Source organism: Cyanistes caeruleus, chromosome 3 (genome assembly GCF_971803275.1).
Source record: "Cyanistes caeruleus chromosome 3, bCyaCae1.hap1.1, whole genome shotgun sequence".
Classification (NCBI taxonomy): Eukaryota; Metazoa; Chordata; class Aves; order Passeriformes; family Paridae; genus Cyanistes; species Cyanistes caeruleus.
In genome coordinates, this window is record NC_141703.1 from 81,189,947 (window position 1) to 81,214,107 (window position 24,161).

General features: G+C 41.7%; 1 protein-coding gene and 1 long non-coding RNA gene across 3 annotated transcripts in view; one reads left to right on the plus strand and one right to left on the minus strand.

The window, feature by feature from the left end:
• The window catches only part of ME3 (malic enzyme 3), a 117,744-nt gene that overhangs the window by 48,808 nt on the left and 44,775 nt on the right, over window positions 1–24,161 (plus strand). For both annotated transcript variants that reach the window (XM_086882194.1, XM_086882193.1), the window contains exons 2-3: window positions 15,273–15,406; window positions 16,746–16,895. In XM_086882194.1, the coding sequence (XP_086738320.1) occupies window positions 15,273–15,406; window positions 16,746–16,895 (284 nt within the window). The remainder of the gene's footprint in view (window positions 1–15,272; window positions 15,407–16,745; window positions 16,896–24,161) is intronic.
• On the minus strand, window positions 8,341–11,175 carry LOC147654285 (uncharacterized). The gene is made up of 2 exons (XR_015283961.1): window positions 10,889–11,175; window positions 8,341–9,511 (listed from the first exon to the last, which is right to left on the minus strand). It is a non-coding gene; the product is annotated as an uncharacterized LOC147654285 (long non-coding RNA).

A 24,161-nucleotide genomic window follows, 5' to 3' on the forward strand; every position in this document is an offset into this window, starting at 1 on the left:
AGCAGCTCACGAGTCACAGCACTGTGGTGCAGAAGCAGCATCCTGCTGGAGTACATGATCTGGAGGGAAGTAGTGGCTCACTGAGGTCTGGTCTCTAATAAAAAGGAAACCTGATTTTGTATTTTGTCTTTATTTTCCTTAATGTTCTTTCTCCTTGGCAGGCAATGCTTATGTACATGTATGTCTATAATCATGTTCTTGTTATCAGAAGACAGCCCCAAGACATTGTTTTAGTTGAGCAGCTATTCTTTTTTCCTTTCCCAGATGCTTTTATCCTGATTTTATATTAGGGCTATTTGGCAAGGTATCTTTTAAATAAATTTGTATGGCTTCTTTTTGTGTGTGTGAGTGTGTGTACCCAGACTTGCAGGATAACTTCATGAGAAAACCTAGTTTATAAAATAAATGAAATACAGCCAGTAGAGAATCTGTTGTTTCTTACTATCTTTTCAGTCAGACTTGTGGAAGTATTTAGACAGAGCTATATTAAATCTCTGGGATCTGAACACAATGCAAATTAAAGACGTATTTTATTAACATATCTTTGATAATCCGAGTAGATATATTTATGCATCTACAAGTACCTAAATACACCTGGAAAGTAGCACTCTGTTTTCATGAAGAAAATTAAATTCTATTTTCATTTCATTTTCATTTTACCTGTCAATACCTGATACTGAATTTGGCTCTGTTTTTTCTACATAAATTAAAAAACACATAGCTTAATAATGCAATGTTTGTTTTGCTACAAAAGTTACATTTATTTTAAAACCTTTAAGTCTGTAAGATCACAGAACCGTAGAAGATCTCTAGCTGGAAGTGACCCACAAGGATCACGGAGTCCTACTCCCTCCTCCTCACAGGACCTTTCAGGTTTAGTATGATTAAACCTTTGTATGTCTTGCCATTGCTTCAACTTTCACTTGAAGGAGGTTTTATTTTTTAATAATAATGTAGTAATTATCATTGTTTACATTTATGTTTTTGTCTAGCAAACAAATCCCAAAGACTTATCATATCTGATCTGCTCTGGATTCAACATGAGTTTTGCTGTGGAGCCAGGGCTTACCACCGGAGTCCAGCTTCTCTTAAGCTGGAAACAAGGGCTAGGCTAAATGCTAAGCTGAAGTCTCTGACTAAGGAACAAAGGAAGCTTATTCCACTTTGCTTTCTGTTTTAGTACATACAAGGTTTGATTTTGCCAGGCCTAAATGTCAGCTTCATAATTTCCACCCTAGCCTGCTGCTGAGTGAAGGCCTGCATTAGGCTCAGAACAAATCTGCAACCTTTGGGCAGAAGAGATGGCTTTCAGACAAATTTCTAAATTGGTTTTAAAGATTTAATTTTTAAAATTTATTCTAGCAGAAGGACAAACTATGTGCTTTTGTCTTTAGACAAGCATCTTTAGGCTTCAAATCACTGATTGTCATCCTGGGACTCAGACACAGAAACACCATCCTCCTTCCTCTGGGGAGTCCAGACTTCATCTATGGTTAAGCTCTCTGTTGTGCTTTGTGTTTCTCAAGAGTTGAGTTGATAGGGTTTTAGGAATAAAAGGTTGTTTTGAATTGTTAGGGGTACTGCTGAAGGGAAAGGCTTTTGGTTATTTCCAGAAGATCACACCCAGGATCTTCTTGACTTCTTCCAGAGCTAGATATCTTTGACAACATGTTTCAAGTTTGCACACAGTTTGCTTTGGGATGTGGTATCTGCGCTGTCTCAACACACATCTCAACCAGATGTTGTGGTGGTTCAGAGACCAAGCTCTAAGTCAAAATTCAATCTGTATCCAAAGGCTCAGTCCACTAAATCTTAGTATGGGTTGGAAGCAACTTGAAAGATTGATTTCTTTAAAAAACAAGGTTTAACAGTGTTGGCTGAAATATGCTGCGTACACTTGAACAGAAGGCTGGTGGACTCACAACAGCCGCTGTCTCAAATGGAGCAGGTCACCACTCTGTGCCAGCAGGAGTGATTTTGTGATCTTTAAATCAGTGTGTACCAAGTTGCCTAATACAGCCTAAAACAATAAATGTGTAGGAACTGTCTGAAGGATTATCTTTCTTTATTACTGACATTATCTGTACACAGAATGCTATCATGAAAGTAGTGATAACAAGTTACTAATAACCGTGAAAATAATCCACTTTTAGTGCATTTTTTTTTAAATTGTGTGCTGAAGCAGCAATCAGGTTCGTCCTGCAGATTTGGCACTAATGGTGTTCATTTCCTTAGCTTCTGGGGCACATACATCTGCTATCAGCTAGAAAAAACAAAAACCTTGCTTCAGGAAGTCATCAGAGGAAATACAATGACAGTGTGTCAGTATTTCAGCCCAAACAAAATGTTCACTGACGTTCTTGAAAGCTCTGAGTGATACATCCTGGAAATAGCAACAGCCATGAGATAATTTGGCATTTGTTATCACCTCTGCCACATAACTTCTTTGCATTTTCTGTGAAAGAAAATCTGGAAAGAGAGAGGGGGCAGAAGAAGCATGCTACACCTCTGTTGTTACAAAACAGTAGAAAGTGGTCTACGAATGGAAATGCACTTGAGCTTGGAAATGCTCATGTCCAGGTGACTGGGAACTCCCCTTGGGCTCTGGAAAGACCGAGTCAGCTCCTGGGGCAGTGCTGACCCTGCTGTGGGGGCTGAAGTATCCCATTGACTTCTTTCTGACCACTGCATACTACTATAGAGCTGCACCAAAAACCCCTGTGTTTGCCCACACTGGTATCAGGACTGGGATTCCATCTCTCTGGCTCATGGGCTTTTGCCCAGCCTATGGCTTTTATTTACTGGAGAGGCTGCTGATGCAGGTGTCTGTGCATTCTTAAATAACTCTTCAGTAACTCCCTGGGCTGCCACTCAGCTTCAGGACTTTCCTCCAAGAGAATCCTTAGTTCATCAAAATCTGTAATGGATCAGTCAAAACTGCCAACCTCTTCTCCTAGGTTTGGAAAGGATGCTGCTATGTGGCAGCAAGTCAGGCACACTGCCAGAAAGCAAGTGCTGTTGGTTAATGACTGACCTGGAAAAGTCAGCACTTCTGTGTACTGATGGGACAGAACACAATGCTTTTGTAAACACACAAAAGACATGCCATATGGACATATATTCTGACAATCACACTTTTGTTGGGAGGAAAGACAAAGCAGAGTGTGACTTGTTAGGTTTTGTTCAATGCTAAACATAACGGCAGCCTACAACTTCAGAAGTGCTCCCTCACTCAGATTTTATGGATAGTGTGATAACTTCTTACATCTGAGGTTCAGGGCCAGGACAAAGATGCTGCATATGATAAAACTCCACACAGCTACTGACAACTGCCAAAATCATACTGGTGGTGAATTAATCATACTGGTAGCCTTGTTTTCCCCAGAACACAAACTCTTGTATTGCGTTGGATGGGACCATAAAGACCATCTAGTTCTTGTAGTGGGTTAGGATGTCACCCACTAGACCAGGTTGCTCAAAGCCCCATCCAAAGTGAGCATTTGAACATTTGCAAGGATGGGTCATCTACAGCTTCTCTGGGCAACCTCTTACAGTGTCTTACCACCCTCACAGGAAATAATTTCTTCCTAGTATCTAAATGAAACCTTCCCTCTTTCAGTTTAAAGCCATTCCCCCTTGTCCCATCACTACATGCCCTTGTAAAAAAATATGAATGTTATTCTAAAAAAAAAAAATCTTCCTTACGTCCAATCTAAACCTACCCTCTTTCAGTTTAAAACCACTAACCTCTGTCCTATCACAGCAGGCTCTACTAAAAAGTCTGTCTCCATCCTTCCTATAAGTGCCCTTTTTATTTTTAAAGGTCAAGATAAGGTCTCCATCCAACTTTTCACCTCTGACTATCCAGACCTTCATTTATTTCAAGCACCAAGTTAAAAATCATTTTACATTTGCTTTACTCTGATTTATTGTGGTGTCAGGCAGAGGAGAATCAAAACCTTGGCCTCAGACCTGAGTCTGAGGAGGTCTATTCCCAAAGATATGCCCTGTGTACAGGTCTTCCATGGCAGGCCATGAGTGAAAATCATGTCAGCGTTCCCAGTATTTGCAGACTCTGGCACTGCCTCCAGTGCTTCCCACATCCCTTTTTAGCAAGGCAGGTATTACTAAGTTGAAACCCCACATTGAATATCAGGTTTGTAGATTTGATTGATGTCTCCTGACTGAGGTGAATGAGCAAAATCAATGTTTTAACCATAATCTTTACCTGATCATCCATATATCAAATTATTTTGAGATAACACTTGTGCATTCAAAGAGCCTGGACTGTTTGTTACCCTTACTGCAGTCACACTTCATATTTGTGTCATTTAGCCAGATTGTTTTGGGTACAGAGGAATAGATGTTCTGCTGGAGGAAGGAAACCACTTCTTTGGCCTCAGATAATACTTGTTTAAGCTAGGACAGGCTGGAGTAATTGAGCCGAGGTGGACAGGCAGCAGCAATGCCAACAATAATACTACTTGCATTTTAATCTATAGCATCTAATGGGATCTAGAACAGAACCAATTTATTTTGAAACTCATGTGAAGGCTTGCCAGAGGGGTGATTTACAGCTTCCTAGAAATAATGAACAGTTCAGATGTCTTGACCAACATGTGGTCACGCATTTTACAAACTGACAGAAATATTTCATAACATGTAGCTGCAATTGCTGTCCCACAGAAATGTTTGTCAGACAGCTCAAGGAATCAAAAGGGGTTTAATCTTTAAATTTCATCTCCGAGTAATTGTGCTTTCTCTTTTTTTCATTCTGAACTTGGATAACTTACTTCATTCTGTCCTTGATTAAAAGCACTTGGAAGAGGAAGATGGGAGTTTCATTTTTGAACTTTCTTTTAAAAAAAAATCTCAGGAACTTTATTAGGTATTTGATTTACAGTTTATAGAGCAGTGTGTGCTTTTGAAACTTGAAGTGGTTAAGCTCAGTCTTGAGAAAGTGATACAAATTAAAGCACTTGTATGAAATTAGTGGTATTTTGTCACCTGGAATATTTGGACATAGTGTACTCACACCACATGGAACCAATAGAAATGGAATTTTGAGGAGCAAAGAAAGTGGAAAATAAAAGGGCTGTATAACTGGAATACTTAGAGATCCTGAAGGGGAAGTTTGATAGAAAGGATGTATCATTTTGTATTGTGTTACTGTAGAAATTGCAGCCCAGATGCTTCAGTGTGCCAAGTGCTGAGTATTCGACTGCAGAGAATTTAGCAATAGCTCACTTTGAATTGTCAGTAAACAAAGATAGCAGGGAGAGTGCACACAAAGGTGGTGAGTGCTGAAGACAGAGGGTCAGACTAATGTATGTGAGCACTTCATGCATCTTCCTTTTTCCTCTATGCATTAAAAGGAATAAAAACTTTAAAGTAAAGTATTCAGACAAAGAGGACAAGGGGACAGATCAGAGAATAGTCATGATAGGCCAGCTACTCTCCTGGTGGTGCCAAAAGTAATTTGGACAGTTAGAAAGCCCATGTGTGCTCAGGAAAAACATGTGCTTGGCAAAGCGACAGGCCCCAGGGGTCAGCGTGGAGATCATTTTGGGCCTGGCTGGAGGCTGGATTGGAAAAGGACATGCACTGGGGCTAAGTGTTTGTATATATGTATATACACATACATATATTTGTCAGTCTTAAAAAGGGGTTTTGTGAAACACAGCTGTAAAAATGCTGGAGTAGAGAGAGGAAAGCAACTTGCTTAATGCATTGAGAGATAAAACCACTGGAGGGTTGAGCCTTTGGAAGGCTGAGAAGTGGGAAGAAAAATATCACCATGCCATAGAGCACAATTAAACTCTTAAGGTCAGCTGCCAAATGAGGACTGCACAAAGATCTCCAAAGGGAAGCTGGACACTTGAGATTGCTGTATGCCTCTGGTGTGTTCCAGTGCCAATGAACACTGCACTGGGGGTCGGTTTCTCTGTTGAGCCTCAGCATAAGCTGCCTGGGTGGAAGTCCATCAGTGACCTTGCCATGCAGGACTGCAGAATCAGTGAGGGAAAAACAAAAGTTGTACAAATTACTCAGACAGGAAATGGAGGCTCACACAGATTTCCTGTGGGGTGCCCTGTGTTTACCTGCATGTTTTGTTGCCTTCAGGTGAAGCTCAGGGTGTTTTTCCTAGTGTGTTTGTTTTACTAAAATGGCAGATTTCTCAGTTAAAGCCTTGTCTGTTTCTCGTATTCCTAATTTTTAAAAGAAAACCTTGCCTTTCTCTAGAATCCTTTATCTGAGAGGATATCTGAATGTTTAGTAAACATCTCAAATGCTCTGAAGGCGACATATGTTAGATCTCCTTGCACAGCTGTCAAAATTGTGGTTCAGGAGCCAAGCCTGCTTCTCCTGGATTAGACAAAGATGTGCAGAGAACATCTGGTACTGCTCAAGAAGCTGCTGCTATGGCTCCTTTCTACAAAGCCTTGCTAGAAACAGCATGTGAAGGAGGACAGTGACAAGGCCATTAAGAATACTACAGTGGAGAAGACATTTCTGGTAAAGTCAGTAACAAAACTACTCCTGGTTTCATTCAGATTCAGCTTCCACCCAAACTATTTTCTTGTGAAACAAGATTTGTAATTGTATGGCTGAGGCAGTGCTTTTCAGTGGTGTTTAACCAAAAACAGCATCAGCAGTCATCCATGAGCAGTAATCCAGCTCCAGCCTACATTTGGAGCAACCCCATTTGCTGATGTGGCAATAGCAAAACAGATACAAATTTCAGAGAGGCTCCCACCCTCCAGACCTACAGCAGGGTGCAGTTTGTATGCAAGCAGTAAGTGCACAAGTCTCATTTTATGTGATTTACTCAAAAGGGGCATCAAAAGGAAGTTAGTGCTCTAAATAGCACCAGGCACAAATTCTATGTAACCACAATTCACATGATCAGCTGCCTGTACAATGGGAGAAGTTTCCAGACATTGTAAAACTGGCTTTTAAAACTGTATTTTCTTAATGTTTTGGATCACATTTAAACCTTAGAATTGCCCTGATCTTTCTTCTCAGACATAGTTGCTTTTTCAAATTGATGATGATGGCTTGTTTTCACAGGCTTAGGAATGCAAGCATTGTCATTTACACTGAATTCTTCCTGTCTAGTGGCAACATTATATTTGGGAGAAAAGTGTGTCTCCAACATCACAGTAACTGAAATATTTGGGTTAATGCTTGGCAAATGGTCTGCAGAAACTGATTTTACCCTGCCCCCTTTCCTCATGAGAAGAGATAATAGCTTCCCCCATAGCTGAGAGATAGGCATGTGGACTGTGAGCTTCCCATTTCTATCCTGGACTAGCTCATTTCACTCACTAATTGGCATGAAAAGCTGTGACAGTTGTAGATGTAAAACTGATGTGGAATTATTTAGGGAGACTGGGAATAAAGTAGGGGCGACACCAAGGAGTCTTCATTTGCTTTGGAGTTACGAGGGGCAATCCACTGAAATCTGTGTGCCAGGATCACATGGGATACTTTTGAGAAGGGACTGAGAATTTGGGGTTTGCCTCAGGGTTCTGCTCAACAGCTTAGCTATAGCCCAAAACCTGATGTCCTTATTACTGCCTACTCCATCAGGTCACCCTTGTCTACAATATCTTGCTATGCATGAGGAGGAAACCAGCAAGTGCTTCATGATTTAGGCTAATGCAGGCAGGAGTGGTTTTCTAACCTGTTGTTTACATGCACCATATGTCCCCCACCATTTGGGATTCTGCACTGCTCTATTGTCCTAATAATTTCTCAGGATTTCTCTGGGGTTTTTCTTCCTTGTGCCACCTAATATTTCTGTACATGACAGTCTTGTTCTCCCTGAAGTGATTTAACTCTTCTCCTTTACCAAAAGACACTGAAGCTTGTATTTGGACACATCATACATGTAAACACATTTGTGAATCTAGTCAAAATCAAAAGAAATGTCAGGCTTATCTATCCCTCCATAGAGCCAAAGAAATACTCCCATTAGCTTGGCTAGAACTTTGTGAGGATCTTAACATGTTTTTGTGGGAAGAAGCCAATGTGCCAAACAAGCTGTTCTTTGGGGAGTTTTGTCTCATTCATCTTTTAAAAATCTGTTTTTCTCGGTGCATCAGAAACTTATTTTAAAACACATAAAGTCTTTAGAATATAGATTTTATTTATTTAATTTTTTATATGGAGGACAAATTGCTGCCCTGGAGGCTGACAAAGTGCAGGAAATCATAATGAGTTGTCTACTAACTTTGGTGTAGAGCTGTACCACTGCAGTTTGAAATCACAGTGCAGGCGCTTGAGGAGTTTAGCACTGCAGTTCTTCCTATGGATTAATTAATAAATCTCTGAAGACATTTGTCCAATGAGTTTTATTTATTAAGAAAACCTCCTGCAACACATGGGAATGGCACAGCTTTGCTGCTTTTTGCTTGGGACCCTGTCACATCTTGCACCAGGGATGTCCTCGCAGGAAAGTGTTTACTTCTGTGGGATTAAACTGTGCAGGATCAGATCCCCGTGGCACAGGCGCTTTGTCATGTTCCAGTTCTGCTCAATCTTATGCTGGTGTAAATCAAAAGTCACTGAGAAGAATAATAGAAATGTAATCCAGTGAAAAAAAGTTACTTGCACAAAACAAAAGAGTTCCTGGTAAAAACCTCATTAATAGTAGGGACAACTTATGTTGCAATTGAATTAGAGGACCTCATTAAAGATAGTTCCCCCAGGAACTAAAACAAACAAAGTTGAGTTGCTTAATTATCTTTGTCTTGGAGTTTTTAATAGTGTTCCCAGACTCTGTGGGAGAGAAGGAAGAACAATATGAAAGGATTAGAAATCCATTTTTATATCATTTTGTAATAAAGGTGATGGCTGAGAGTGAGGGATTTTTCAGCTAGTGACTATGAACTCAGAAAGATGAATACACGCTGTGAGAAGAGTTTGTAAATCACAGGCAACAAAATGTTTGCCCAGCAATAATTGCTGAGAGGACACAGGGATGATTCTTCTTTTCAGGTTTTAGAGATATCTTCCCCGTATCCCAAAGCATCACAAGTTTGGGTTTTTCTGAAGTTTAAGAGCACAAACACATTCAAATTAAAGGTAATATGAAGCTACAAGACTTCTTAAAGGAGAAAATAAAGAATTTCCCCTCTGATGTCCCTCCTTCATTTTTTTTATTTTGCAAATAATATTTTCAATATAGCTTTTCCAGGGTAGAGTGCAGTGCCTGTCAGTCCATCTACACCAGGAGGAGAAGCTTGAGTAGCTGAGAAGGAGCACTGTGAAAAAGCTTATCAAGTCAGTTGGAGTCAAAAAGGTCACTGTAGGATCTGATCTCTGTAGAAAAATCTTACTTCATGTAGAAAATGGATGTTTGCTGCTGTTGCTCTCTGCTTCCCAGTCTATGTGCAGTCTCAGTGGGGATTGGTTTAGCTTCTGGTGCTGACCCCTTATGGGAGGAACTTTTGCTTGCAGATAGTCAAAGTACATCCCTACCATAAAACTGGACGGGTGTAAATATCTATGGAAAACACATTACAGGAAAAATCTGTATAGAATAAGCTTGTTAATTTCCCTGACTATTAGGTCTTCCCTAGCCTGGCTGTTAACATACTAATTGTAAAGGAGATGTAGATTAACTGCACCTGTTCTTGAAGCCTGCAGCGGTGATCCTTGTGTGTCTGTATTTCCTTGTGCCCTTCCAGCACTCTGCTCTAGTCAGAATAGGAAGTTCCCAGTTCCAGGGACCGTTGCCAAAGGGTTGGAGATGTTCTCTTGTTTACTCAGCTTAGACACTGCCAAACTAGCTTTCACTTGCATGGATGAAGGATGTGCTCCCAAAAGTTTCCTGAGAACTGCAGCTGGAATCCCAGCATCACAGAGGGCAATGGCCTGGGACTGTATAAACTGTGTGAACCTCTTGTCTGGCCATCCAAGAAGTCCCACAACCCTCCCTGTGCTGTTGCTCATTGCTCTCTGGAGCACAGGGATATGGATAGATGCAGTAAGCCAAGGCTTTGCTCCAAAAAGATGCTAAGGAGCTGGAGATTATCTGAGTTACGCTGGATTCTGGATGTTCTACACTAGCTAAGAATAATTCAGCCCTTGATTAGGCATCCATTACGTTAAAAACAGTTTTCTGATACCATAGGAACTATCATTTGTGTCTTTATTCCCACCTACAGAAGTGTGATCTATAATGAGTAAATTATAAACATATATTATAAACACAAGTGTAATTTATTATAATTTACTATAATGAGTAAATTATAAAGACAAGCCTTGCCAGCATCCCCCCTGCTTGTATCCAGTCCTGAGTGAAACAGCCCCTTCTCGCTGCTAGAAAGTACAGGCAGTGATAAAACTAATCATTATCTGTGAATTGGCTTCACCCTTCAGTTTCCAAAATAAGTGGCTTTTATGGAATTGAACTGCAAAGAGGGACCTGACACATAACAGACTTGGTGCTGTCAGCAATAAGAAAACAGAAGCATTTGAGGTTATTTGCAGTAAGCCTTTTTTGGAACAAAACCCCTCACTTAGCTTCTATGTAGCGTGAAGCCTTGTGGGCAGCTGATATTTTTGCCTTTGTTTTTGGTTAGTGACATAGCATCTGCCCTCTCCATGCCAACTCGTTTCCAATACATTTAAAATTGAATTGGAGCACCTGGCTTCGGCTCTGCAAGGTTGTGGCTCATCATCTAATCATTAGACCTTTCAAGACCAGAAAAGGAGAGATACAATATGGCTTTCAGGCAGTCTTTTAAAAAATCCAAGTCTAAAAGCTTTAATCTTAAACACAGCAATACCTCAGTGAATTTGAGCTTTTGATCTGGGGCAGAATGTGTTTCCAGATTCATTTCACGCTGTGCTGTTTCAGTGAATATAACCACCTTACCATGGGGTCCTGCTCCTAGGCCTTGACAGAAGCTTCAGAATGCAGACTTAATGTTAGAGCTGGCAATTTCTGTTCCACTCCCAACCCTGCCTCAGAGGCACTGGATGATGGACCAGCTCTGTACTGAAAAGTGTTTTGGAGATTTAATTTTTGGTTGTGAAAGCAGCAAGTTCCTCATCACACTGGATTGCTCCAGTATGAATATGCTTATAGTGGTGTAGCTCGTTCAGATAAATGCAGAACTGCAGCGAGTTAAAGATGTTGAGTGTCACTGTTGCCATGCTTAGCCTTGGGCTAGTAACAGCACAACTGTGGTTGTGTTTAAACAGTTTGAGCTGTTGGAGCAGTTTGAGCTGCTCCTGGTCTTGCAGGATGGTTGGAAATGTCATTCAGGCAGAGCTCAGTCTGGAAAACAAGAGCAGGTTACTATAGTGGCCATTCAGACTGTTGTTTCTGTAGGGCATTACGGTATTATTTTGAATGGAAATTAGCTGAAATACATAAAGTTTTTCTTGTATTGGATGTGTGATCATTTGATGAAATACTAAAACCTTCCACTGTGTGGAAAACCACTGAAAGGACTTTATTTCCTACTGAAAAATTACGACAGGATTTTCAGTGGTTGGATGCAGAAATGCCTAGGATACTGTTTCTGCTTTTTCTACCCTTTTCAGAAGAGTAACCACTGCTGGTTTACTGTGTTAGCTAGCTTCGTTTCTGTTCTAGGGTATGAGCAGGGGTCAGGTCTGACACCCTGATTGGCCAATCTTTCATGTGCCTTTCTCTAGACAAGCAAGTAGAGTATTTACTGACAAATATTTCTGTCTCACATTATCTGTCCTGCATGTGCAAAGGTCACAGGAAGTAAATGGTTTGAAATGGTATTATTTTTTGCCCATTAACTGTAGATAAACTTTGACATTCACAGTAGCTGTGTTTTCCCTGCTGATACAATATTGGCAATGTAAAGCCAAATTCTGCCTCAGAGCTGGTGTCCAGTGTTGATCTTAGTCTAGTACTTCAGAAGTCTCCAACCTGAAGAATGCAGATGACTACAAGTTTTCTGATGAGAACTTGATGCCTCTTTTTTAATTCCGAAATGATGACTTACAAAAACTCAAACTTTATCTTGTGGGAATGTGCTTCCCACATTTCTGCTTCCCACAGTTCTGCTATGAAACTCATTTGGAGGGAAGTTTCTCTTGTCCTGGAAGGAAATTTGGGTCAGAAATGTCAGGCATTTCAGCAGAAACAGGCATGTCCTGGGTACAACATTCAACAACGACCATGGAGACCTCAGTGCTGTTTCTGAGCTTGGAAGCAAAATTCTGGCCTCATGCCTCCCAGGCAGCTGCTAATTCCTCATCTGCTGGCTGGAAGAGGAACAGTTTCTCTCTGCTATGGTCTTAGAGCAAAGATTTTTGAAAATACTTGACTCTATTGTGATTCAGAGCAGAAAAAAAAATTCTGTGAAAATGCTTGTGAGATAAAGATTGTTTTCAGCCATCCTGGAGGATGAATAACTTTTCTAAAATATATGAAGACTTTTTCTTTCTTTTAATTTGCACTAGTGCACGTTTTACTAATGGAAGGAGTGTCACAGTATGTATGTACAGAGCATGGATCTGGCAAACAGGAAAATTGGTTTTGATCCTTCCCTCTGTCTTGGCACAGGTTCCTTGGCATTGCTGATAGTTTGACAAACATTTTTGCCAGCATCTGCACCACTTGTATTTGAGCGGCTCATTCCCATAGCCATATGTCCTCAGTGGCTGTTCCCAGGTTTGCCAATGCCTGTAGAGTCATCTGTGGTATCATCAGCCAGGGAAGCTGATCTGAGATCAAGTGATGCAGTTATTTCTAATCCAGGTACTTCCTCTTGCCTATTAACCATGTGACTGCACATGTGCTCGTACTGGCACAACCACTGGGATGGCAGGGATGGGAGCAAGCAAGAGGAGGGAAGGGAAGGTTGCCAAAACCAAATTCATCAAGATACGTCCTCAGTATCCAGTTTTTCTCTGGCAATGGTAACAGTTATTTGTCATAGAGAAATGTTAAATCCATGGTAGAAAACAGCAGTTTAACAGCTCTGCAGCCGTAGAGCTGCTCATTAATATTTTGTCAAGCATGTGTCTGTATGCTTGAGTAGATGTAGTTCAATAGTTACAGATTTTGAATGTTTCACTGTCAGCTGTTCATCAAGATATTTGTTACTCAGTTTGTTAGTTACAGGTGAAATTTTCATTAGGATTTAAGCTCCCCAGACACTCCTGAAAATGCTTTCTGACATCCTGCTGTCTAATCTGCTGTCAGCATAGCAGAAATACCATTAATTAAAGACTGTTGAATTAACTTACCATTGCTGTTTACCAGGCTGAGTCCAGCACAAGGCACTGCTGGTGGTCTGGAGTGTCAGCCCCTGCATGCACAGGAGCAGGACATGCTCAGGCTTCTGCCTCGGAAGCGTGACCTTGTCCTGTAAGAGAAGGGTCATCCTACAGAGTCTAGCAGTTGAGCTCCAGCTATGGGACAGTGTTGTTACTAAATAAGATTTGTGGCACTCTATGTGCTACTTGTATTTAAAATAAAAGGTTAGCACTGAGAAAGCATCCTACATGGCCCGTCTGTCTTCCGCTCCACTAATATGCCATTAGTAAACTGTGTCTGGTGATAAACTAGTAGGTAACTGAAGTGGATGAGCTGGGTGTACTGTGCAGTACCCAAATATAAATCTTTGCTATCTGAAGGTTAGCAAATGTGAAACTCATCAACAAGAAAGGCTGTGAGGATGATCCAGAGAACTATAGACCTGTCAACATGACCTTGGTGCTGGAGAAGGACATGGACACGGTCATCTTGAGGGCTGTCATGCAACATGTGCAGGACAACCAGGCAAGCATGTGTTTGTGAAAAGCAGGCCCTGCTTGACCAAGTCGATCTTTTTGTATGATAGTGACCCAGTTAGTGGATGAATGAAAAGCTGCGGATGTTGTCTACCTGGATTTTAGTGAAGCCTTTGGCACTGTTTCCCACAGCATTCTCCTGGAGAAACTGGCTGCTCATGGCTTGGACAGGTGCATTGTTTGCTGGGTGAAAAGCTGGCTGGATGGCTGAGCCCAGAGTGGTGATGAATGGAGTTAAATGCAGCTGCTGACTGGTCAGCAGTGGTGTTCCCCAGGGCTCACTAATGGGGCTAGTCCTGTTTAACGTCTTTATCAATGATCTTCACAAGGGAGTGAAGGGTAGTTAATTCATTAAGTTTGCAGGTGACACCAAGTTGGGTGGGAGTGTTGATCTGATGGAGGCAGGAAGGCTCTGAAGAGAGATCTGCACTGGCTGGATTGATGGGCCAAGGCGAATTGGTTCAACAAAGTGTAGTGCAAGACCAATGACATCGTGGCCTGTATCAGCAATGGTGTGGCCAGCAGGACCAAGGCAGTGATTGTCCCCCTGTACTGGGCACTGGTGAGGCCACGTCTTGAGTCCTCTGTTCAGTTCTGGGCCCCTCACTGCAACAAAGACATTGAGGGGCTGGAGCATGTCCAGGGAAGGGCAAAGGAGCTGGAGACGTGTCTGGAGCACAACTCTGATTAGGAGCAATTGAGGAAGCTGGGGGTCTTTATCCTAGAGAAAGGGGGCTCAGGGGCCTCATTGCTCTCTACAACCACTTAAAGGTGGTTGTAGCCAAGTGGGGGTCAGTCTCTTCTCCCAGTGATAGGATAGGATAAGATGTGATAGATAGGATGAGAGGGGACAGTCTCAAGTTGCACCAAGAAGGGTTTGTATTGGATATTGGAAAGATTTCATGAGAAGTGTCATCAAACATTGGAACAGGCTGCCCAGGGAAGTGGTGGAGTCACCATACCTGAAGTTATTTAGAAGCCATGTAGATGTCATGCTTATTTAGTCCACAATTTAGTGGACTTGGCAGTGCTGGGTTAATGGTTAGACTTGATGATCTTTGAAGTCTTTTCCAACTTAAATGATTCCATGATTCTACACGTGTTATGTGATCTGTAAAGGAGTATGATCACTGTGCTTCCAGGAAGGCAATGGAAACTAGTAGGCATGAGTTAATGAGGTAATATAAAAAGAGTATGAAGTGGAAGAAACACTAAGTATATGTACACTGTGAAGTCAGAGACGCTACAGAAATAAACCAAATTCAGATGGCAAAAGGGTGTGAGTCATTAAAGCACTACTGGTGTTGGACAGCTAATACAGAAGCTGCAAGCCTGGGTGGTCTGGACCCCACACTCCCTGCAGGGCAGGACTGCTTCCAGGCCCACAGGGGCTGTATGCTGTTGCTTGCTTTCTTGGATATCCTAGTTGTTAGTGCATATTATGCCATTTGAATGTGCCTTCCTTTTTTTCTTCCCAGGGAATGGCTTTTACACTTAAAGAAAGGCTACAGCTGGGAATTCATGGCCTCCTTCCTCCTTGCTTCCTGAGCCAAGATGTTCAAGTCCTTCGTGTGATGAAAAACTTTGAAAACAAGTCTAATGATCTAGACAAGTATGTCAAAAACATTTTATTTCCTCTCCCTTCCCCTTTTACCTTTCAGTTCTTTAAAACCTCAAGGAAAAATTGTGGATTCTGCTTCAATGTACACAATTCCTTCCCTCTGAATCACTTTTTTCCAGCGGTCCATATTCTCCAGCGGTCCATATTCTCCAGCAGCAGAATCATAGAGTAGTTTGGATTTGAAGGGACCTTAAAGATCATGTACTTCCAAGCCCCCTGCCATGGGCAGGAGCACCTTCCACTTGACTGGGTTGCTCAAAGTCCCATTCTTGAACACTTCCAGGGCCAGGACATCCACAGCTTCTTCTCTGGGCAACCTGTACTAGTGCCTCACCACACTCACAAATTTCTTCCTAATATCTAATCTAAACCTGCCCTCTTTGAGTTTGAAGCCATTCCTTCTTGTCCTGTCAATACATGCCCTGGTAAAAAGTCTTTCTCCAGGTTTTATTTAGGCTCTGTTTAGGTACTGGAAGTTGCTAGAAAATGCCCCCAGCACCTTCCATTCTCCAGGCTGAACAAGGCCAATTCTCTCAGCCTGTCTTCATAGGGGAGAGATGCTTCAGCCCTCTGATCATCTTCATGACCCTCCTATGGATCTGGTCCAGCAGGTCCACTGATTTTACTTTTTTCTACCACTACATTACTGGAGAGTTCTGGTATACTTTGGGTACAAGAAAAAAGCAGAGCAGTGAAAATAGAGTGAACTCATGTAGTTCATGTACCTATCTGTATGCTCTCTAATACATTCACTAAAACACTGGATAGAAGAATGGAAAAAAACTGTCAGAATGTAGGAAAAAATAGAAAGAAAACAGAAGCAATAGCGTATCAGCTGATCTTTCTGAGTTTTCATTGCATCCAGTATTGTGCATCAGGGTTACTGATGGAAGATGCTGTTTGTTTCCTGCTGTGATGGACAGCAGGGTTTGCATCTCCATCTCTTTCAGTTGCTGTTGATATGAGGACTGAAACAGCAGGACTCTTACCCTGTAGACCAGTTGCATAGCCTTTTCTGTGTCACAAATCTTGAAAATTATGTATTGATAGCTGTGTGTGATGCCTTTTGATGTAAATTTCAAAATTCTAAGATTGTGCATGGGTGCGACGTCCAGCCCTACTGAGTCTTTGTGAGGTGTCACTGAGGATGGTGGAGCTGGCCAGGCCCTCTGGGAAATTCTGCTCTAAGTACCTGCTCATGATGAAAGGAGTGTCAGGGCTTGGGAGAACTGAGTGCATACTGAGTGAGTCAATGACTGCTTTTCGTGAAACTATGAACTACCATAAATACTGATATGTAACTATAAAACTGTTTTTTATTGCTTTAAAGGTATATTGTTCTTATGACATTGCAAGACAGAAATGAGAAGCTTTTTTACCGAGTGCTGACCTCTGATATTGAGAAATTCATGCCCGTAGTTTACACCCCAACAGTTGGCCTGGCTTGTCAGCAATATGGTTTGGCTTTCAGGAAACCACGGTGAGTGAAGAGACTGTGTTTGAATTTTTTTCAATTTCATGTGAATGTTTCTTTTGTATTGACACCATCTTTATGTGGGTGGCCCGAAACATCTAAAACTCAGTCCCTCATCAAAAAATGAACCATCAAGCAGCTTCGTGTGTATACACTTGATGATGAGTTGGGGAGTCGAGAATAGATCTGACTTCTTCCTAAAAACAGTGAACAGAGTGGTTTTGTTCTCGAACAGTGCTGTACAGTCCCTAAACAGCTTGCTGAACTTAGGGCTGCACCCCTCCCCATCTGCTGCCTCAGGAGTACACAGTGCCCTCTGCAATGCTGTTTTGAGTAATTGTTGGGTTTTGGGTACATCATGCTGATTTTGAGCTTTTGTATGCACTTCCATAAACTACCCTACTAGAATCATCTTCATAGATGATGCTCTGCATCAGTGCCTCCCTCTGCTCAAAACAGTCACTGTATAAATTCATGCAACATTAAACACTCTGTACCATGTTGGAAGACCCCATTCTGCATAGTTCTTTTTAATAATTAATGCTTTGATAAATCCCTTGTTAGCTTTCTGAAGTGCATTTTAACTTAGCCTAAAAATTCAATGGTGTGGTTCAGTTTTCTTTGCAGGCTTTTAATTTTTTCTGTCCTTGAAATGTACCAGTAGTCAGATGAACATTTAAGCTTTTGCTATATAAATTTGCAAAGTAAAGGAATGGAATAATACCATTTTCAAGGGATTTCACAAACAAGAGGTTTCACTGCAGTTTCAGCTGAGACTAGTGCCACCGATGGGGCAGCTGAGGTAAGTTCTACTGAGTCTAGGTCACAGGGAGTCCCTGAGGCATACCTCAAAGGCATAAGGGCTGTGTAGACAAGATAATTAATGACATTATATGTATAAGATTATCTTGGCAAACATGCTTGCTTCCTGCTTGTCGTGAAAATTCCTAATAAAGCCAGTGAATTCCTTCACATGAGCTGCTCCTCAGGATTGCTGTTGCACAGGCTTGTGTCTTTGCCAGGTAATTGTGTTCTGTGCCTTGATGTGCAGCTTGTGAATCTGCTGGGCTATGGTGAAGTCATTCGTCTCTCCAAGCCTTGATCTTATCCCCTCCTCCTCCTCAGTGTGTATGAGGAAACAAGAGAAGGATCTGCACTTCGTATAGTGGAGGACACTAACTTCTTCTGGGCATGAATAAAAGGGAGCAGAGATAATAGAGCCTGGATTGTATCTCCAGGTGTTGAACTGTGAGCACTGCCAGGCAGAGAAGAGCACACTGCTGATTCTCAGCTAATCAATATTAATGCAGCAACTGCTGATTCTCAGCTAATCAATATTCATGCAGCAATTCTTGCTGTACACCCACTGTGTCGTCTTTGCCTTCCGGCTGCCTTTACCTTACAATAAGTTAAAACAATATTGGAGAGCTTTGCTTCTTTTATTTTCCATCCACTGTTATCTTCAGGAAAGCAGGGATGTCTGTCCACATACTGAACTCTTTCTGCAGTTGTTTCTGTTGGAGAATTCCCCTTCCTGTAGCTCATGTCTTTCTCATGTTTTAAATCCACATTATTTTACCAATGTGATAGGAATGTCTGTTCTCATGGTCCAGCAGTTTTGCTGCTAAATTTGGGCTGGGTCTTTTCTGGACTCCAGCCCATGGCTTCTTCAGGAAAGAACAAATGGCCATGACCTTGGTACATTTGGTCTCCTGTGGTGAGGAGTTTGTTTCCCCGAAGATACAGAATGAATTTCAGCCTAGCTTCAGATTTGGTTGTAATCAAGGTTGTTTTAGCAGAAGAATGGTTTTGTTGTGAAAAGAGCTGTTGTATCATGTAAAGTGATGAGATTAAAATGGGAAGTGTATGTATATGCTATTTTTTTTCAATCTGACTCTAACTGTCTTGGAGTATATATTTTCTGTCCTGGAGCACATTACATACATTAGGAGATGGCCTGAAAGACACATAGTTCGAGGTAAGATGCCAATACTTGTGCTAAAATCTCCATTTTAAACCCCCACATTTTGCTCCAACATGGATGGATGTGCAAAAACACAGCTTGTTGTGCAGTCTATCTGTGGCCACAGTGGCAGCAACCTTTGGACACAATTAGCTTTTTACCTATGCTAGGATCTTTCTCAGCCCCATTAGTGCTTAGCTTGAAGGTTGCAACTAGTGCAACTTGAAGGTTGAGCCTGGAAAGATTACAGTGCACTTTAACTTGCTTACAAAGCAGCTCTTGTACACCAGCATCTAAAAACAGTCCTGGGATGTCCAGAAGGGCTCCTCTCAGAATCATTTCTCAGAGCACATTTTTCTATGTTTACATGGCTGCAGGTTTTGTTTGTCAGATACCGTTGTTGTAATTGCAGTACTCAATCCTTCTTTTTGCTTTCTTAGTCTTTATATGCAAACCTTTAAAGGGTAAACATCTCTAACCTGCACTTTTATGGGGCCAATAGCTCCTTCCAGGCTAGGGCTCCAGCATACTCCCTGCTAGCAGATTTATCTGCTCCAAATGGAGCAGATAAAGACACCTGGTGTTCTTCTCTTTCAAAAAGCTATCCAGCTAACAGTCTAAATGAACAGGCTTTCTATATTTAACAGTAGAAAGGAGCTACTAGGAACAAAAACACTTGCAAGCATTCAACTCTTCTCATGCTTATCTATGATGCCCACAGTTTCCCCACTTCTTCCGGCGGGCCAGGCATAGCTCCTGATGCCCCAGCAGGTTCTCTGCCTTCCCCAAACTCCTACTGCCTTTCTCTTTACTAGTTGCTTAAAATTCTTCAGATAGGATTTCTTTTTTTCCATTGACCTCAGACTTCTTCCTATGTGATTAAGCCTCAGAGATTTAGAATGACTGAAACAGAGGTGGAACCATAAAATTCATAAAAAATACATCCAGGCACTGTTGCCTAAGAGCTATGAAGTTTTTGCTGGAAGGTGTCTGTGTTTAATACATTTTTCCTATCTTGTTTTCCAGCCAGCTCCCTGGTGATTTAACAATATTTGTTTATTTAAAGCCATGTAATAAGCATTATAACCTTCAGGCTAAAGTACAGCTTGATTTTGTATTTTGAATTTTTGAAATAAGAAATAGAAATTATTATGCTATTTGTAAGTACAGGTTAAAGTACTAAGCAGTAGCACCTTTTTTGCAGTAATGATTAAGGGCCCTGTCAAAATCTCTCTTCTGTGATCAAACCACGTTAAATAAGCACAAAAGAAGAGTAACATGTCCGAAGAGAAGTCTTCCTGTGTACAGGTCCTGTCTGCATCTGTGGCCAGTAACAGGAGGAGTACAGGACTAGGACAGGCAAACATGCTCACTTCTTGGGCACTTCTCAGGTTATGCTCCTCCTCATTTTGTGTCTTGCGGTTGCAGTTTTGTTACGAAAATCCATTGCTCTTTTTGACTCACAAGTTCTGTAATGGTGGTGAGGGGACCCAGATTTATGCGCAAAGGATGTGACTGAAAGTAGAGTCCCAAGGTGACAAGACCTGTTTCATCTAAAGAATATATCTGTTGCAGTGTATGATGATCAAAGGTGATCCAGACTTAAGGGAGATTTCTTGCAAAGTTGCACAGCTTCAGATCCGATGTCTGCACACATGCAGCTTTGCAGTCTGTCTCCTGCAATCCATCCCTGGCATCCCTTCAACTCCTCCTTCCCACCACCCCCATGCCTCCACAGATGTCCGTGCTGCTGTGTAGTGATGGTTCAAGAATAAATCTGGGCAGATCCAAGTCCTTTTTGGGCCAGACTGGCAGTAATCCAAATAGCCAGTTCACCTGGCCAGGAGCTGTGCTGATGTGGTGAAGCAGAAACAAGCTGCTCAAGGTATGGAGGGCCAGGTTTGTTTATGTTCAGCAGCAGTGATAACAAAACTGGCTTACCTATCCTAGGTAGTAAGGAATATGGGCCTTGGAAGTGTTTGCTTTTCAAAGCCCAGGAACTCCTTATCCTAATTAGAAGTTTATCAGAAGTAAAGAATGAAATGTAACACAGCAGGGCTTGCAACTTTGAGACACTAAATGAAGGAAGGAAGGAAGGAAGGAGGAATCTTGGTTCATTGATCCCATTAACGGACAGTCACCATTTCCTTAGAAAATGCTTCTACTACCACTGTAAGCCTTCAGATTGTGGTTGAGAATCCTTTTTGCTTTAGGGTAAGGATACAAAGCCTCTACCAAAAAAAGTGCGTAGTAGTATCTTGATTTTTTATTTTTCCTTTTTTGCTCTTTTTTTTTTTAATGAAAAATGCACTTAGTGAGTACCATGGGGGTACTTATGGAGCACAGGACTGAGCACATAGAATGCTATTTAAAAGGTATGTTTTAAGTCCAAGGATCTCTTTTAATTGTGACGGTATCTTTGAAAGGGACTATACTTCTTCACAAAGAGATAGTAAAGAGCAAACTTAGGGCATGGAATCAGGGTTTTATTTCTTCTGTGATAGTGAGGGATAGTTTATTACAGTCGCATAAGACCACAGTCTCTCAAGACTAGTTAATTTATAAATATAGTGGTATTTAATAGTATAAAGTTGTCAGCTGCTTCTCAAAAGCTTTTGTCATCCCCTGAGAGTACAACTGGAAAAGGTGGTTGTATCACCATTGGAGAAAGGTTATGGGGACAGAAAAAACTTGCCTAAGTTCACTTTATTTTTTTCCTACAATGTAAATATCCTTGAGAACTGCTTGCAGAACAATGCAAAACATGTTGGGATTAGGCTGAACCTGGAGAAAGCTAACAGGATGCAGATGGTGTGAAAATTAAGTCTGACAGAATAATGATCTGTGTCTCTGATGAAAAATGAGTAAATGAAACATCAGTCAGTCTGCAGAATTGTCTTGTCAGCAGGTCTGGTTCTGATGAGTGACTTTTTTTTGTGCTGTCTGAGCAGCAGGAGGGAAAGTTACCTGCCATTTCTGGAGACTTTAAGACCAAACCAAATGGAATTAGAGCAAAAGTGTAAATCCTATAGACTTGTTCCTAACCACAGAATTGTGTCCATTCCCTCTTCTATAAAACATTGGAGATCAGAAGTGAGTGGGAAGACTGGGATTTGGATTATTGTCCTCTTGAAAGTTTGTTTTGAAACCCCTTTAGATAATCTCTACCTGTAAAAACTCCAGTCATTGTAACTTCTCTTGTTGCCATCAGCCTAGTTCAGCCTTCTTCCAGAGGCATCTGAAGCCAGTGCATGAGAAGAGGAATGTGTTTAGCAATGTGTTTAGGTAACATTGGCCCAGACACCCAAACTGACTGAAGGGGAGGGAATGTCCATAGAAAGTCTCACAGAGACCATGTGTAGTCAGGAAGCCCTGAAGAGGCTGTCAGGGCACATGTAGGGGAGACAGTTACTGGTATGGGACAAGGTTATTGAATGAGGGGGTGAAGACCACGATTGGAATAGGTGAGGAGAAAGTAGTTCATGCAGAGGGAGCCCAAGGCTGCTGAAAATGGCTGTTTGGAACTTCTGAGTTCTTCTCAACTCTGAGAACTTCTGATAGAAGAGCTGGTGTGTTGGTCCTGATCTGAGGTTCCATGCAGGCTGGGGAATGGAACAGTGTTGGTCTGAGGCTGTAACACAGTTTCTACATTGCAATGAGTGGAAAAGGAAGTGAAAAAGGGCTTAGCTTTGTGTTTTCATTAGAAAACAGTCAGTGCTCCTTGTTCTGTATCTCCAGACTTTCTCTCTCTTCCTTGCATTTCCTAAGAAAAATGTGTATGCACTGGCTCTAACAACCATGAGAAACTTTTATGGGCATGAATTAAAATGTCAGGCCCACAGAAGTTAACAGCAGATCTCATGTTAATTTATGAAGGTCATGCTTTCTGCTCCTGTCAGAGGTGATTTAAGTCTGTTGAAATTCCCTGATTTACCAGGAGGATCTCGAAGGAAGAGGTGGAGTTGTCCAAAAGAAAGAGGTTGACCTGGTGAAGGAAATATAACAGAATGTGTTCTCCTTTGATCTGGCATAAATCTATGCTGCTGACAAGTAACAACTCCACCTCAAACAAAAAATGCCAAAGACAGGGAGGAGGGAGAAGAATTATTTAGAATAATGAATACCAGGATGTAAATTTGAGGGGAAATGATGCTGACTGTCATGAAAACCTTGGACAGCAGTATCCATTGGGCTGGGGAACAGCCATAGAAAGCCAGCCATATCCTGGGCTTCATCCAAAGCAGAGTGGCCAGTAGGGCAAGAGAAGTGATTCTCCCCTCTATCTGCTCTGCTCTGGTGAGACCCACCTGGAGGCCTGTGCCCAGCTCTGGGCCCCCAACACAAGAAGGGCAAGAACCTGTTGTAGAGAGTTCAGAGAAGGCCACTGAGACACTCAGATGGCTGGAGACCCTCTCCTGTAAAGACAAGCTGAGAGAGCTGGGGTTGTTCAGTCTGGAGAAGGGAAGGTTCCAGGGAGGGATGCCTTATAGCACCTGCAGTACCAGGAAAGCTGGGGAGGCGCTTGCATTGAGGCATGTGGTAATAGGATAAGGAGCAATGGTTTTAAACAGAAAGAGGGTAGGTTGAGATTAGATAGAAGTATTTTACTGTGGGGGTGAGGAGGCACTGGCATAGGTGGCCAGGAGAAGCTGTGGATACCCCATCTCTGGAAGCATTCAAGTCCAGATTGGATGAGGCTCTGAGCAACCCGGTATAGGGAAAGGTGTCCCTGCCCATGGCAAGAGGTTTTCCATGGTAAGATTATCTTTAAGGTTCCCTTCAGACCAAACAGTTCTGTGATGCTGTGATTCTATGAGCTGATTATGGAAGGATTCATATAAAAGCTGCTGCTATATTCTGTATTTGCTGCAATTTATAGCAGAAGTTAGATTTTTTTTTTATTAGGTGGATTCACTAAAAGTATACCAAATCATATTTCATTTATCTTGAAGCTGATTTCTCTAGTATTGTGAAAATAATCTTTCTTTCCTTTGTCAAACTTTGTCCTAATTCTGTGTTCATTCTTGGAGCTCCCTGCAGTGTACTTTAAAAGGGAAGGTGTGGGTCCTGGAAGAATTTGCACAGCACAGGAAGGAAATATAATCAGAGTAGGACTTAATTTAACTTCCCAGGGGTTTTTGATCCCACCTTAACCTCTGCACTATCAAGTAAAACAGAATACATTGTGTGCTTAGCAGTGAAGCAGATAAGAGCTCCTTGGTCAAAATCAACTGAGCAACAGCACTGATTGACCATCTCAGTGTACTTCTCTTTGTAATCCTGTAATTTTCCAGTTACTGAGATACTTC